Source organism: Trichosurus vulpecula, chromosome 2 (assembly GCF_011100635.1).
Source record: "Trichosurus vulpecula isolate mTriVul1 chromosome 2, mTriVul1.pri, whole genome shotgun sequence".
Classification (NCBI taxonomy): Eukaryota; Metazoa; Chordata; class Mammalia; order Diprotodontia; family Phalangeridae; genus Trichosurus; species Trichosurus vulpecula.
The window spans coordinates 227,086,761-227,100,529 of NC_050574.1; the positions used below are offsets into that span (position 1 = coordinate 227,086,761).

A 13,769-nucleotide genomic window follows, 5' to 3' on the forward strand; every position below is an offset into this window, starting at 1 on the left:
TCATCCGCTTTTTCTCCCTCCAAAAAAATTCCCTGCTTTCTAAGTGCTTATATTCTACTAGAAAGAAATAATATGTTTAAGATTGTGGTTTGCTCCTCCCTAGATTACCTGACTCCTGGAAATGCATATAGTAAGTGAACTGATTTAATATTCTTTCCAGTGATCATGCCACATAGTGCCTTCTCCTTCTTTCTCTAGGCATTCTCATGCATGATCCACAGCCCACACAGTTAATTTGGTGACAGTGTGGTCTAAATGGAGCATTGAATGAGGAACAGAGAGGAGTATTCTGAGAAGACTGACTTGTCTATTCCATTCTACCCCTCTTTCCTATAGACACTATTTTTGCTACCCAGTTATTCAGTGAATAGCAGGTTGTGGGGGAGTAGTAGTGAATTGAGGGAGTTAATGACCTGGTACTAGTTGCTACCAATGCAAGGATTGCCAAAATCTTACTTCAGGGTGTCAAAGTAGTGGTGGCACTGCTCCCTTTAAAGTTAGAAAGGAGCATTTGTTTCTATGATGACAATAAGGAGATGTGATGGACAGAGAGAAACTCACCCTTCCAAACCCCTGGCATGATGGAGCTTGGCCTTTCATGGCACTGTAGCCATGGCCACTCACAAACTTGGAGGACTTGTCTGATCTCTGATTCATAAGCCAATAGCAATAGGTTGTGTGAGGTTAAGTGACTAAGTAAACCTCATTGTACCTCCATTTTTTTATCTGTGAGATAAAGAGAATAGAGAGGATTTCACCTATGACATGCAACCTCAACCCTTCCTAATGTCTAACAACTCTTTACACTGTCACTTTCTTTAGTCTCCAAGGCAATTACTTGAACATTTACCTTCTCTTCTAAACTGCACTTTCCCCCCATCTAAATATACACACCTACACACACACACACACACACACACACACACACACACACACACACACACACATAAAACAATGAAGCAGATAACTTGGATTCCTACTTCATCAGGAAGATTGAAGCCATATAGCATGAATCCACATGAACCTATCTCTCTTCCACCATTCCTCCAACCTGATTAACATCATCACTATCTATCTTCTACTCCCTTCATCACAGAAACAGAGTTATATGTACTCAGTTCAACAAATACTTGCCAAATGCCTAGTCTCTGATAGGCACTGGGACTACAAAGATAAGAATGAAACACATCTTGCTTTCAGGGAGCTTCCATTCTATTATAGGGAAACAACATTTATAAACATAAATTCATAAAATATACAGAATATGTTCAAAATAATTTCAGGCCACTCACACCTGGAGGAATCAGCAAAGGACTCCTATAAGGGAAAGCACCAGGGCTGTGCCTCAAAGGGAGGGAGGGGCTGCAAGCTGCAGGTGAGAAAAGAGAGTGTGCCAGGTGGGAGAACAACCTGTGTAAAAAACATACAGAGTGAGGAGAGGCAGAATTATTACTGGGATATTAAGATCATTGACATAATTCCAGGAATTCTTTAGCTAGTCCTTATCTAGTCTGCCTCTCTCATTTTACAGTTGAGAAAACTGAGGCCCAACGGCCTGAAGTGATTTTTCCAAGGTGGCCCAGGTAGTGAGTAATAGAGCAACAAGTTGGCCAGTGAACAGAGGAGTAAGAGGGTCAGTTGTATGCTTTTGGAAGATCAATTTGGCAGCTGTGTGGGGGATGGAAAGAGTATGTCAAACTGGTGTCGAACCTATAGTAATGGGGGTCGCCAAACCGTGCAAACTGTGGCTGCACATTGACTTAGAAAACCATATATTAACATGATGTTCTAATGTGAATTTATTGTGTTAAACACTTCCCAATTGCATTTTAATCTGGTTCAACAGGTCATGTATTTGACACTTCTGGTCTACATGATAGGTGATGAGGGCCTGAAGCAGGAAAAGTGAAAAGGAGACAAATAATAATAATAATAATAATAATAGGTAGCATTTATTTAATGCTTTGATATTTGAAAAACACTTTGCAAATACTATTCCATTTGATCGTCCCAACAACCCTGGGAGATAGGTGATAGCGTTATCTCCATTTTTCAGATGAGGACATTGAGGCTGAGAGATTGAGTAACTTGCCCATGCTAAGTAGGTAAGCAAGTAAATGTCTGAGGCAGAACTTAAACTCATGTCTTCCTGACTCTAAATCCACCGGGTTGCCCACTTGGTCTTCAGTAATCGCAGGATTATAGAGACCCTAAGCATTTTAAGCACCTCTTACCAGAGTGGAGGGCATGGGAATAGATCTGTATGGTGATTACTAGGAGGCACTGTTTTAGGGATGCAACAACAAAGCAGCAGAACAGTCCCTGCCTTCAAGCAGTTTACCTTCTACTGCTTAGCACAGTGCCTGGTGCATAGTGGGTACTTAATAAATTTCAATGACGAGTTGGCATCTTAGTTGGATTTTAAAGGATAAGTAGGATTCAACCGACTAAGAGAAAAGAGTTCACATAGTAGCCCTGAGTCTCAGTTTTCTCATCTGTAAAATGGGAGAGTCAGGCTAAATTATCTCTAAGATTCTTTGCTTCTCTAAATCTCATGTTGCTATAGTGCTTTTTCTTTGTAAACAAGGGCAATTGCTCCATCTCCATTCAATCTCCTCTACTTGTCCAGAGTCATGGGTGAGAAATTTGGTTTATTTAGCTAGAAAATTCTCTCTCTCTTATTCTTACCAGCCAAAATCCTTCCGTAGTCAGTGGGCAGATGACCCCCAAAGTTTGTTTTCATCTCTAAGCACAGATGTTGTATGCAAAGCAGACATTCAAGGCACAACAACACTGAAGAGGATCAGTTTGGATGTTGATTAGTGTTTTATAAATAGCTGCATAATTAACATGTACTTACTGCAAAAAGGTATACATAATATTGTATTCCCTGTTGTAGGCTGTAATGAATCTGCCGCCCGTTCGTCCTAGGAGGTTTTCACTTACTTTCACCATGATAATTTTAATATGTGGAGCCATTATTAGCTGAATTAAAAATAAGTAAATGAGCAGTAAAAATACAGAAAAATTACAGGTGCCTGTGGTGAGTAAGATAATAACTAGGTAAAAATATATGAAATAATTACAGTGTCTGAAAGGCAGAGCCGGCATGAGGAAAATGACTCAATGGAATATTAAACCTGCAGTTGGCAGTGTTCAGAAGGCACAGTCTACATCATGTTCTTCATCTCTCCTGATCCTCATCTCACATGTCTTATTATAAACAGCTCCAATCTATCAGAATGTGCCTAGCCAAAATAGCTGGCCTTTTAAATCCAAAATTTTGTCATACCTAGATTTGACATCCTGTAAACTAAGCATCCAAGTGGGTAGTTGAAGCATTGACTCAGTGGACTAAATTTGTCAAATATTTTGTATTCTTATAGCTTAACTCTGCTGGTCCCATTGGGTCCTTTATGAGCTTCGTTAGCATGCTGATTTCAGCTTATTTTGGAATCTTGGTGGTTTGGGAACTTTTCTAGGCAATTATAATGAAAGATAAACCATAGAGGCAGGTTTTTGGTAGTTTTAAGGATTTTTAGAAAATGACATTGCCCTTGGTTTCCCCAAAGGGATGATTTTGTTTTTAAAGTCAATAAATTTTAAAAACTATTGAAAAGTCTAAAACTCTGGTGGAAATTATGGAGATTCAAAAGACATGGTCTCAGTTCTCAAGAAGTGTACAGCTTATTTGGGAAGACAAAGCCTGAACACTCAATATAGTAGTGAATACATAGTTAAACATAGGAATTGTGAGGAGAGAGAGGGGGGAAGGGGGAGAGAGAGAGAGAAAGAGAGAGAGAGAGAGAGAGAAAGGAGTTGGCTGGAGTTACCAGTGAAGATTACTAGGTTAAGAGGTAACTTGAAGGGATGCATAGATGGGAAATTTAATAAGGTTAGGTTGGTAGGAAAGAATAGCCCATCTTTGTGTCTACCCAAGGTATGGGAAGACAGAAATCACTTAAGCTACAGTAGGAATGACTTAATTTGTGTACCAAAAAGAAGTTCCTGACTATAAGTACTGTAAAATTGGAATATATCAATCAGCTTCTGATTTTCTATGTGTGGTTTTACCACTTGTTGGATTATTAATAGCAGTCTCCTCTCCCAGATACTCCTTTTCCTCCTTTCATCCAGCGAACTTTTAGGTCAACTGCTTCTGCATTAAGTATGTTTGGGTAATTCGTATTATCTTTGATATGAGACAAATAAAAACTTAATAGGAAGATAAATGAGCTAAAAAATATTACTACTACTAATAATTCACATGCACACCAATGTACTGTTATTGGAGATGTGAACTGGTCCAAGAATTGGTTCAAGGATTAGTTTATTCTTGAAAATAATATCTAACTATATACCCTCCATAGTCACTAACCCATCCTCTATGATCCAGTGATATTATTACAAATCCTATACCCCAACATGATTAAAGAAAGAAGAAAAGAACCTATTTGTACAAAAATATTTATAGTGGTTATTATTATAGCAAAGAACTAGACACTTCGGGAGCACCCATAAATTGGGGGATGGCAAAACAAATTATAGTGTATGAATGTAATGAAAACTTATTGCACCATTAGAAATGATGAAAATGATGGTTGCAGGGAAACCTGGAGAAGACTTCCATGAACTAATAGAGAATAAGGAGATTAAAACCAGGAGAACAATTATAGCATAACAACTGTATTGATCAATTCAATGGCCACCCAATATTCCAGAAGACTGATGATGCTTTCCACTTCCTGGCAGACAAGATGATGAATAAGACATACATGGTCAGAAAGAATCAGAGAGAAGCAAGACAGCAATGAAAGGGACATGTTGAGTTTATTGTTTTAAAAGAAAAGCAAGCCATACGTAATAGAAATTCACAGTATCATAAAGAATTCTCTTTTTCCACTCTACTAGGTATATGGAAAAGCTCATTTTGTTTGGGCTTTGTTAAGTTTAGAATAAATAAATTCCAAATAATTCTGATAATAATGTACATGATGGAATGCAAACAGCCTGGGAATTAGGAGTCCCGAGTCTGAGTTCTGGCTCTGCTACTAACTAAACTGAGTGACTTTAAGCAAGTAACAAACTCTTGCCTGTTGGATAATCTATAAAGCTTTTTTTGGCTTTAACACAGAAATGAGCCTATGATTTGTGGCTTGTATGCTCTTTACTTTTCTAAATTATCTCCCTCCAGTGAGGATTATAAAAAATTGACTGTTGACTGAGGGTAGTAGAGGAAACTCAGGGAATTATGTGGGTCTCTGCTGTGCTGGTGGGGAGAGTACCAGGGTATACAGCCACTCTTACTTGCCCCTGCCTGTGTACAAGTTTGGTGACTTCTCTCCTTTCTACTCCAACCCAAACTGGAGAAAATGGCAGAGCTCCCTCTCAGGACTTACTCAACTTGTCCCAATAGACCCAACCCCTGCTTTTAATTCATTGCCTAGGAGGATCTTGATATAAATATTTTCTCTGTCCTGAGGTATTGTAAAAATGATTCAACAACTCTTTTCTATAGCTCTTAACTTCCAGCTGGAGACCCAACTTTGGTAAAAATACTGCAATTTCAATTCTATCTTTGTTAACCTTCCTGGTCACAGCCCCTAACCTTTCTTTAAACTGCATTCCTGGCGATACATTCAGATTAACTATTTAAGTAGTTAAAAGTGTGTGTCCCAGACACCAGTTTAAGAGACAAGGTGAATATTTAAACAGATTTTTAAGAAGTAATGTAAACCTGCATGCCCCAGTGAAGGCATTAGTAGTCTCTTGCCCTGTCTGGAGGGATGGGGTGAGAGAGAAACAGAAAGACAGACAGAGACACAGAGACAGAGAGAAATAGAATGAAGGTCATTGGCTTTGGTGTCAGGAATCCTAATCAGTTCCATCAACAGAGCATCTGCCTTTGTCTCACACATGATTCAAACATTCCGCCTTGGGCCTAGAGTCCACTGGTAACAAACTCTTGATAGCTGCTCTCCTAAAACTCTTGTTTGTACTTTCCTCCCTGGAGTTTCTCAGTCTCTTCTGCCCACAGTCTTTAAGGATGGGCAAACTAGCTTGTTAATCAGTCAGGCCCTGACAGCGTCAGGGTCAGAATGAAACTCCCTGAGGTCAGGGAGGAAGACACTGGGGATTTCTGTTGACCAGGAGGGCATTTGCCTCTAGCATTCTATTATATTTTTGGGGAAAAAGAACTATCTTCTGAGAGAAAAAGTACATGATCTCTTGAGATCCTTTCCAATCAATTGTTCTATAATTTCTAAGCATTTTGCTTCTGATCTCCACTAAATTATTTCTCTAAAACCTCATCTTGACATGGAAGTGTCCCTAGGTTCTTGAAGGCTATGCTAGCAGAAGTCAGTCAATGGCCAGTTACTATCAAGGTAGAAAGATTTTAAATACCTCCAGCCAGAGATAAAGCATGTCTTTTGTCCACAGACCAGTCTAGCTAAGTTTAGAGACCAGGCTTGCCAAAGATGCTGAACTTTTTGACCACAACAACTCTTAATGACTAACTACTTTATTAATAGAGATAGCCTTGTATATCAGTGAAGGTGGTACTATCACAATGAAACTAGAGAGCCTTGGAATATTAAAGTATAAATATTTTATTTTCAAAGGACAGCTTAATATCTTAAAATTTCACTTGAAGTTAACTGATCAGTTATACCTACCTTACTTACCTTTACAGGATTGCTTTAAGGATCAGATAGACAATGTTTTTAAGGCACTTGGCAAACATTAAAGCACCCTATAACTACCTGTTATTGTCATCATCATCATATTGTTCTTCATAGCTTTTGTGATGGAGTTAATGGTCTAGGGTAAAGTTGGCTCTCTTGATATCTTTCTTTTATATTTAATGTCAGGTTGGCTGTTGTCCAGGTGGATAAAGTGGTTTTTTTGGTCATTATTGTTGTTGTCACCTACTCATTTCAGCCAGTACTTTATTTTTTCAGAAGTGTTTAAAATTTTCAATAGGTTTCAGAAGGGACTTATAAAAACCAATGGCCATCCTGTCCTTCTGTCTTTTCCGTAACCTGGGATAATAAGAGTTTCATATTGGGTAAAATGCTTTCAGATCTTCTGATCTTGCTCATTTGCGTAGTAAAACATCTTCAGGAAAAAGGGGTGGTAGGGAAGTTAACATCCAACATCCTGGCTTCCTTGCTGTTTCTAGAGCAACACATTCCCGTCTCCTGATTCTGGGCATTTTCGCTAGCTTTCCCACAACCTTGGAATGCTCTCCCTCCTCAATTCTGTCTCTTGGCTTCCCTGGCATCCTTCAAGTCACAGTTAAAATCCCACCTTCTACAGGAAGGCTTTTCCCATCCCTCTTAATGCCAGTGCCTTTCCTCTATTGATTATTTCCAATTTATTCTATATGTAACTTCCTCGTATGTTGTCTCCTTTGTTAGATCATGAGCTCCTTGAGGACAAGGGTGGTCTTTTGCTCTCCTTTGTACCCCCAAGCACTTAGCACCATTTCTATCCTTCTAGTCTTTTTAGACTTCATTCCCCCTACTCCATATCCCATGATTCAGTGACATTGGCTTTCCTTGCTGTTCCTTACACCAATACACCATATTGCAACCCTGTGAATTTTCACTAGTTGTCCTTCATACCTGAATTTTTCTCCCCAGAAAAGGGAAATGCTGGAAGTACTGTAGTCTGGATTCACTGCTATTCTCAAGGTTCATCCTGGGATATATCTATCAGGGCCTGTTGGTAGTTTGACAAAGGTACATGCTGCCTCCTGCTTCTTCCTCAGGATGCCTCATACTTTAGCTAGTAATGATTGAGGAGAGTATTCTGGAAGAGCAGAAGAGATTAAGTTCTTGAATGATAAAGAATATCACATGAATGGAATAAATTTCAAGAATTAATTAGTAACAGCAGTAACAATTTTAAAAATCAAAAGTTTGGGATACATAGGCTCAGGAGACAGGAAAAGTTGGGAGTTGTGGTACTTGAAAGTCAAATTCAGATATCAATGAAGGTTCAGAAATTAGCTAAAGCTGAAGGCCCTGGAGTGAAGGCAAAGGTTCCCTGGATCATTACTGTGAAAGAATTGGAATCCATAAAAAGCTTATTAAAGTTCAGCAAGGCCTAGGGCTGAATCCTTCAGAAAGTAATACTATGGTCTGCAGTTTCATACCATAGTAGGCTGAATAAGCTGTAGTCAACTTAAGTCTTAGTCAAGAGACCAAATTGCTTTCCCATTAAATCCATATGCTCCCCAGCCTCTAATGCAACTTGTTTTCCTGAAATTGTTTTTTGAGAATTTCAGATATCCTAGCAACAATTTATAGAAACAAAAGGCTTGGGAAACCTTGTTTGTCATTTTGTACAGACAGGAGACAAATTTTTCAAATACAAAATGGGAAAAGATATACCTTCCTTTTGTCCCGCAGTCTGGTATAGTGGGCAAGGAACTTTAGCATCTACAACCAGATTCACATGAAGTTTAGTTATAGACATACTGCTGATGTTATAAGGTCCTGCTTCTATCTGCTTTGTGAAACAGGGCCTCCTTGATTAGATGACAATGACCTTGGAATTCTAGACTAGATCCAATGCAACTGCAGTGGGGAGGGGTATGTGTATGCTACATTTTTGTGTTTGGATCACATGTTGCCTTGACAGTCAGTTCAAGCTAATCTTAAAAGGAAGAATAAATACTCTGAATATGTCTCTAATGGATTATTTAGCATCTTGATAGTCCAAAACATTTGTTCTCATCTAAGTAACAAGAAAATCCCTCTCCTCAAACCTGTAAAATGATATTCCCTCAGTGAATTTTGTTGGAAGTATTTTAGGTTATTTTTTAAACTAGAAAACATGGGAAGTACACTAACATTTTTCTTAATGATCCAGTCTCTCAAAAGCCACATTATTAGAATAATTAAGCCATTTCCTAGAGACATTTTCCTAAACTCTGATTCCAGGCTCCAAAAATTAAATAATTACTGAGGAAAAAGGACTCATTTTCTATATGAGGTTTGACCATGCAAAAGTGGTTATTAATGTACTTGCTCAACATTCTATACATGTGTACTGTTTTATTATCTTAATTTATTTAATAATAATTTTGGGGTTTTTATAAAAGTAGTAATGGCATAACTTAAAATAAAAACATGGCCTGAAAATTTTACACAGCAAAGTATATTAGAAGATACCCATCTTTCAGGATTTACTAATAAACTTAACTATAGAATTCACAATTTACATAGAGCTTTAAGGTTTTCAAAATGGCTTAAAAATACTGTCTCATTTTATCTATACAATAACCCTGGGATGTAGGTACTATAATTTTCCTCACTTCACAGATGGGCAAATTGAGGCAAATGGGGTTAAATGACTTGGCCATAGTCATACATCTAACAAGTGACTGAGGCAGGTTTTGAATTGCGATCTTCCAGACTCCATGTTCAGTATTCTATAGACCGGGGCTGTCCAACCTTAGGTTTTTATTGAAACGATAGACAATATATTTTGATTTGCCATTTTAGTGAGAGCTCCGTGGTAGCTCGGCTTCATTTACTAAAGCATTTATGTAAATTTCTATGCTCATAGGCAGGCCGCATAAATCACACTGCAGACCACAACAGGCTGCATTTTGGACAGCCCTGCTATGTAGACCATACCACCTACCTGACTAAGAATTTATAAAGTTGTCATACAAGATCAAAGAAACGGCTGGCAATGTTGGGTCTAGATTGTGTGGTATGAGGGAGAAGAACATTGACATGTTCTGCATTGGTTATCAGGATTGTGGTTGGGCATTCTGCATTAAGGAGAGTGGTAGCAGAGCCTTGCTTTCAAACATCATCAGGTTGAAACAAACACTACTTTATTTGGCCATCTTAATCTATATTGAATGTACTCATATTTGCTGTGGTCACTTTCCTCCCTTCTTTCTAACCATCCTTCCCTCACCCTACTGCTTCTTTATCATTAGACTCAAACACTTCAAGGATCAGAGAATGTTGTCCCCAACTGCTATCCTGACACAATTTCATAGATATGATTAATGAATTGCTGTGGTCAAAAAAACTTCATCAGGGGCTCACTTTCCAGTGATGACAGGCTTTTAGAACTTGGCCAGACTGATTCAAAGATGAAAGATAGGCTGTCCATGGTCAGGCCCATATGGGGGTAGTTCCAGCTTGGTAAGACCTTTCCAAGCCTGGACTTTGGCTGATGTAGCCATCAAAACTAGAATGAACACCGCACTACAATAAGGCATCAAAGATTTTAGTGAAGGTTCAATGTCAGTGAAATAAGAAAATGAATTAATTTCCCCAAACCAGATATATCTGAGCTACTTCACAATCACAAACTACCATAAAAACCAAACAAAAAAGAGGAATGGGGGCAGGGAGGGAAGAATCTACATGAACAATATATTTAAATTATCTTACTTCTACTTTCCAGTTCTTATAAGTCTTTGTTACTATTAGGTTTGGATATGATGGTTGACTGTGGTATTTATTTTCAGTTGAACAGTAAATTAATAAGCAATTTTTATTGAATACTCACCCAGTTCTCTATTAAGTACTACATGCACATTATAATGTCTTGTGAGAGCAGGGACCCTGCCATTATACCTCTTAGAAAAGAAAAAAATAGAATAAAAATACTAAAAAAAACCAAGAGACTGAATGGGTTAATCAAAAAAGAAATCATTTTCATAGACAGTGCATGTATTTCTCCATTTTTTTCCCTAGTCAACTCCGAGAGAATTGTAGTAATACAGGCAGACCAATTTCCTTTTTTATGAATCCAGTGCTCAATTTATGAAAACCATTTTGTAACCCATTTACATGCAGGAAACCTTTGCTTTAAGGTTCTGTCATTTACTTTGATCATGATTATTTATAACCCCTCTTGAAAATGCCTTTTACCGGTGTGGCTCTCAGGAATAACATTCCTGAGAGGCTGTTTTCTACAATGCTTTAAAATGGTGGTAGTGGAGCCAAGGGAGGATCCGGTCTTTTTTACCCAGTTAGAAACTAAAGGGCTCTCTGTTTTATTAGTAACTTGAGGGAGAAGGGTATGTTAAATGAAAATGGGCAAATAATTAAGCGCCTACTCTTTGCAAGGCATTATGATTTGCTCTGTGGGAGACATAAAAAAAAGTAAGGCAGCACAGTCCCTGCTTTGTGCAATATGAAGCATGCTGGCTCAAGTCAGAGGACCTGGGCTGAAATCTCACCTCTGACAATTATGACCTTGATGACCTTGGGCAAACCGCAAACTCTCCGGGCTTCAGAATCCTTATCTATGCTATAAGCAATGGCTAGATGGCCTGTGGGGGTCCCTTCGAGCCCTAAATTTATGTTATATGATTCTCCAGGTTATTTGCAGTCTGGTAAGGAAGTGCAAAGGGATGATGTTTGGAAGCCTGGGGAACTTTGGTTGAAACAAGTAATTTGTCTTGTGGAGCTATAGAAGGTAAGTCTGGAAAGATTGTTTAGGCAAGATTATGGAGGGATTTGAAGATTAGGACAAGGAATTTTATATTTAACCTGTGGGAAATAGAGAGGCTTTCTGTCATTTTTAGCACCAATGATCAACATGTTTGAAGAAAGACTTTTGGAAGATCGGTCTGGTGACAATGTGCAAGGCAGGTTGGAGAGGAAGAGAGACCATAGGTACAGATACACCACGTATGGCAGGTCCCATAACAGCCTAGTAGAATGTGATTTAATTCTGGCACTTTACAAATACTTCTCTGAAGAGTAGGTTTCAAATTGCTGAATGTTTTCCTTGACCCCTCGGCACTTACCATGCACAGCCTTCCCAAGGTACAGAACAGGACAAAATGGATTATGCCCTCAACAACAAAAGACGAGTCATCCGCCTAGTCCTCCAGTGGGCTGCTTTGTATGGAGACTTACTCCAAGAAGATGAAGTAGCAATGGCCTTCCTAGAGGTACGCTAGAATGATTCCTTCTCTTACCATCCCCTTTCTCAGCAGCATGGTTATATAAAGTTACTTATTCTAGAAGCAAGACACAATGGACAAGGAGCCCATTTTGCAAATTTTAGAGTGATATTACCATTTCAAAGAAGATAAGCAAGGAATTTTAAAGATGTTATTAAAATTAGGTAGCCTATTACTTCTTCTGGTCATGGAGGTGAGGGAGGAGGAATGAGGTGGTCCTGAAGAGTCGCAGAGGTAGAGCCATGATTGGATACAGCTTTCAAGCTAAAGACTATCCAGTTTGAAGAGAGTTCCTCTCTTCCAATCCATGACCCTAACTCTCCATTATGTCTTTTGTCCCCATTTACATCTCTTATTAATAACTCCCCTCCATTATTCAATTGGGCACCTTACAATGATAATACCTCACCCACCTGAAGTCAAGGGCCAGAAGAACAAGATGATTTTTTAAAAATTCCTTCTAGCACAAATGCTTATGATCCTATGGTCTCTGTACTGGATGAACTAAAACAAAGTAAACTTTGGCTGTTTATTCTTCTCTTCTCCTCAGCAGCACATTTTGGGTCAGACGGAACGATATAGGGATAGTGAGGCATAAGGATCCCTTAGAGTAATGGAATGGAATATATTTTCCTTCAATGCAGAATGATCACAAGAGTTTGAATTTTACAGGTGAATCTGTGGCCTTCATGCACTGGATGTGAGTGATATACACCATAGGCCTACATTAAGATAACCATTACAGATCATTCAAGACAAGGGTTGAGCTGATGCTGAAATACTTGCCATTCCTTTGGCTTCTTCCCATCTCCCCACCTTGGCTAACCAGAATAAAGATGGCTTTATTCAAAATTGCTTTTGTTGACACCCTTTCTACCTCCTCACCTTGGTGAGGGTAAAACTGCCCCTGAGGAATGACAATATTGAATAAAGTTGTCTAAGGAACTGATGGATCAGGGCAGGGATCTCAAACTGATGAAACACAATATGTGGGAAGGAGACTTGAGAACCTGACTGAGCAGTAGGAAATCTCGAAGCAAGAAGCTTAATGAAACTGAGTGATGGGAAATTCCTCTGATAAAAAGACCATTAATTTTATTAGTGGGAGCTCCCTTCCATCAATGCAAATCAGCAATTTATCTCTAATTTATAGTCTTAAAAATTGCCTGGAACACTGAAGAGTTAAGTGACATGCCTGGGGTCACGCAGCCAGCAGATGTTAAAGGCAAGACTTGAACCTAGACCGTCCTGATGCCAAAGGCCAGGCTTCTCTATACCCTTTCACACTCTTCTTTAGGGAGACAAAAGTGCAGGGGAAACAGATCCTCTATGTATATTGATCAGGAATTGATTTTTATTTTTAAAAGTTGACCATCAAGTTGGCAGCTGAAAGTCTGTCTTTGAAAGTGGGTGCCTGAAACTTGTATAGACAGACTTTTGACATATAAGGTGTTCCTGAAGTCTTAGTTCAGTTTTAAAGTATCAGACTCCTCTAATACTTTGGGGGTCCCTGTCTATTTGATGGTGATATACTGAATACTTAATTATTTCAAGGGGTGAACTTTAAGTTGAACTTCAGAATTTATTTTAATGGCCCTAATATCAAATAAACAAAAATGACCTATAGAGCTGAGTTGAACTATTTGCTGAGCCCTGTAGCTCTGCTAAATTTTTTAATAACATTATTCATTTTTAATAACAATAATCAATGTAACATATGAAAAAGTCTCCTATTTTTTTAAGAAAAAAATTTTATAGAATTAATCAGAAAAGTGATCTTAAAATGAAAAGCATCATAAAAACAGCTCTATATAGG

The 13,769-nt window shown here is 38.5% G+C and overlaps 1 protein-coding gene across 4 annotated transcripts in view; it reads left to right on the forward strand.

Moving 5' to 3' along the window:
- The window catches only part of RAPGEF4 (Rap guanine nucleotide exchange factor 4), a 257,949-nt gene that overhangs the window by 194,183 nt on the left and 49,997 nt on the right, over nucleotides 1-13,769 (forward strand). For all 4 annotated transcript variants that reach the window (XM_036744587.1, XM_036744589.1, XM_036744588.1 and 1 more), the window contains one exon: nucleotides 11,791-11,941. In XM_036744587.1, the coding sequence (XP_036600482.1) occupies nucleotides 11,791-11,941 (151 nt within the window). The remainder of the gene's footprint in view (nucleotides 1-11,790; nucleotides 11,942-13,769) is intronic.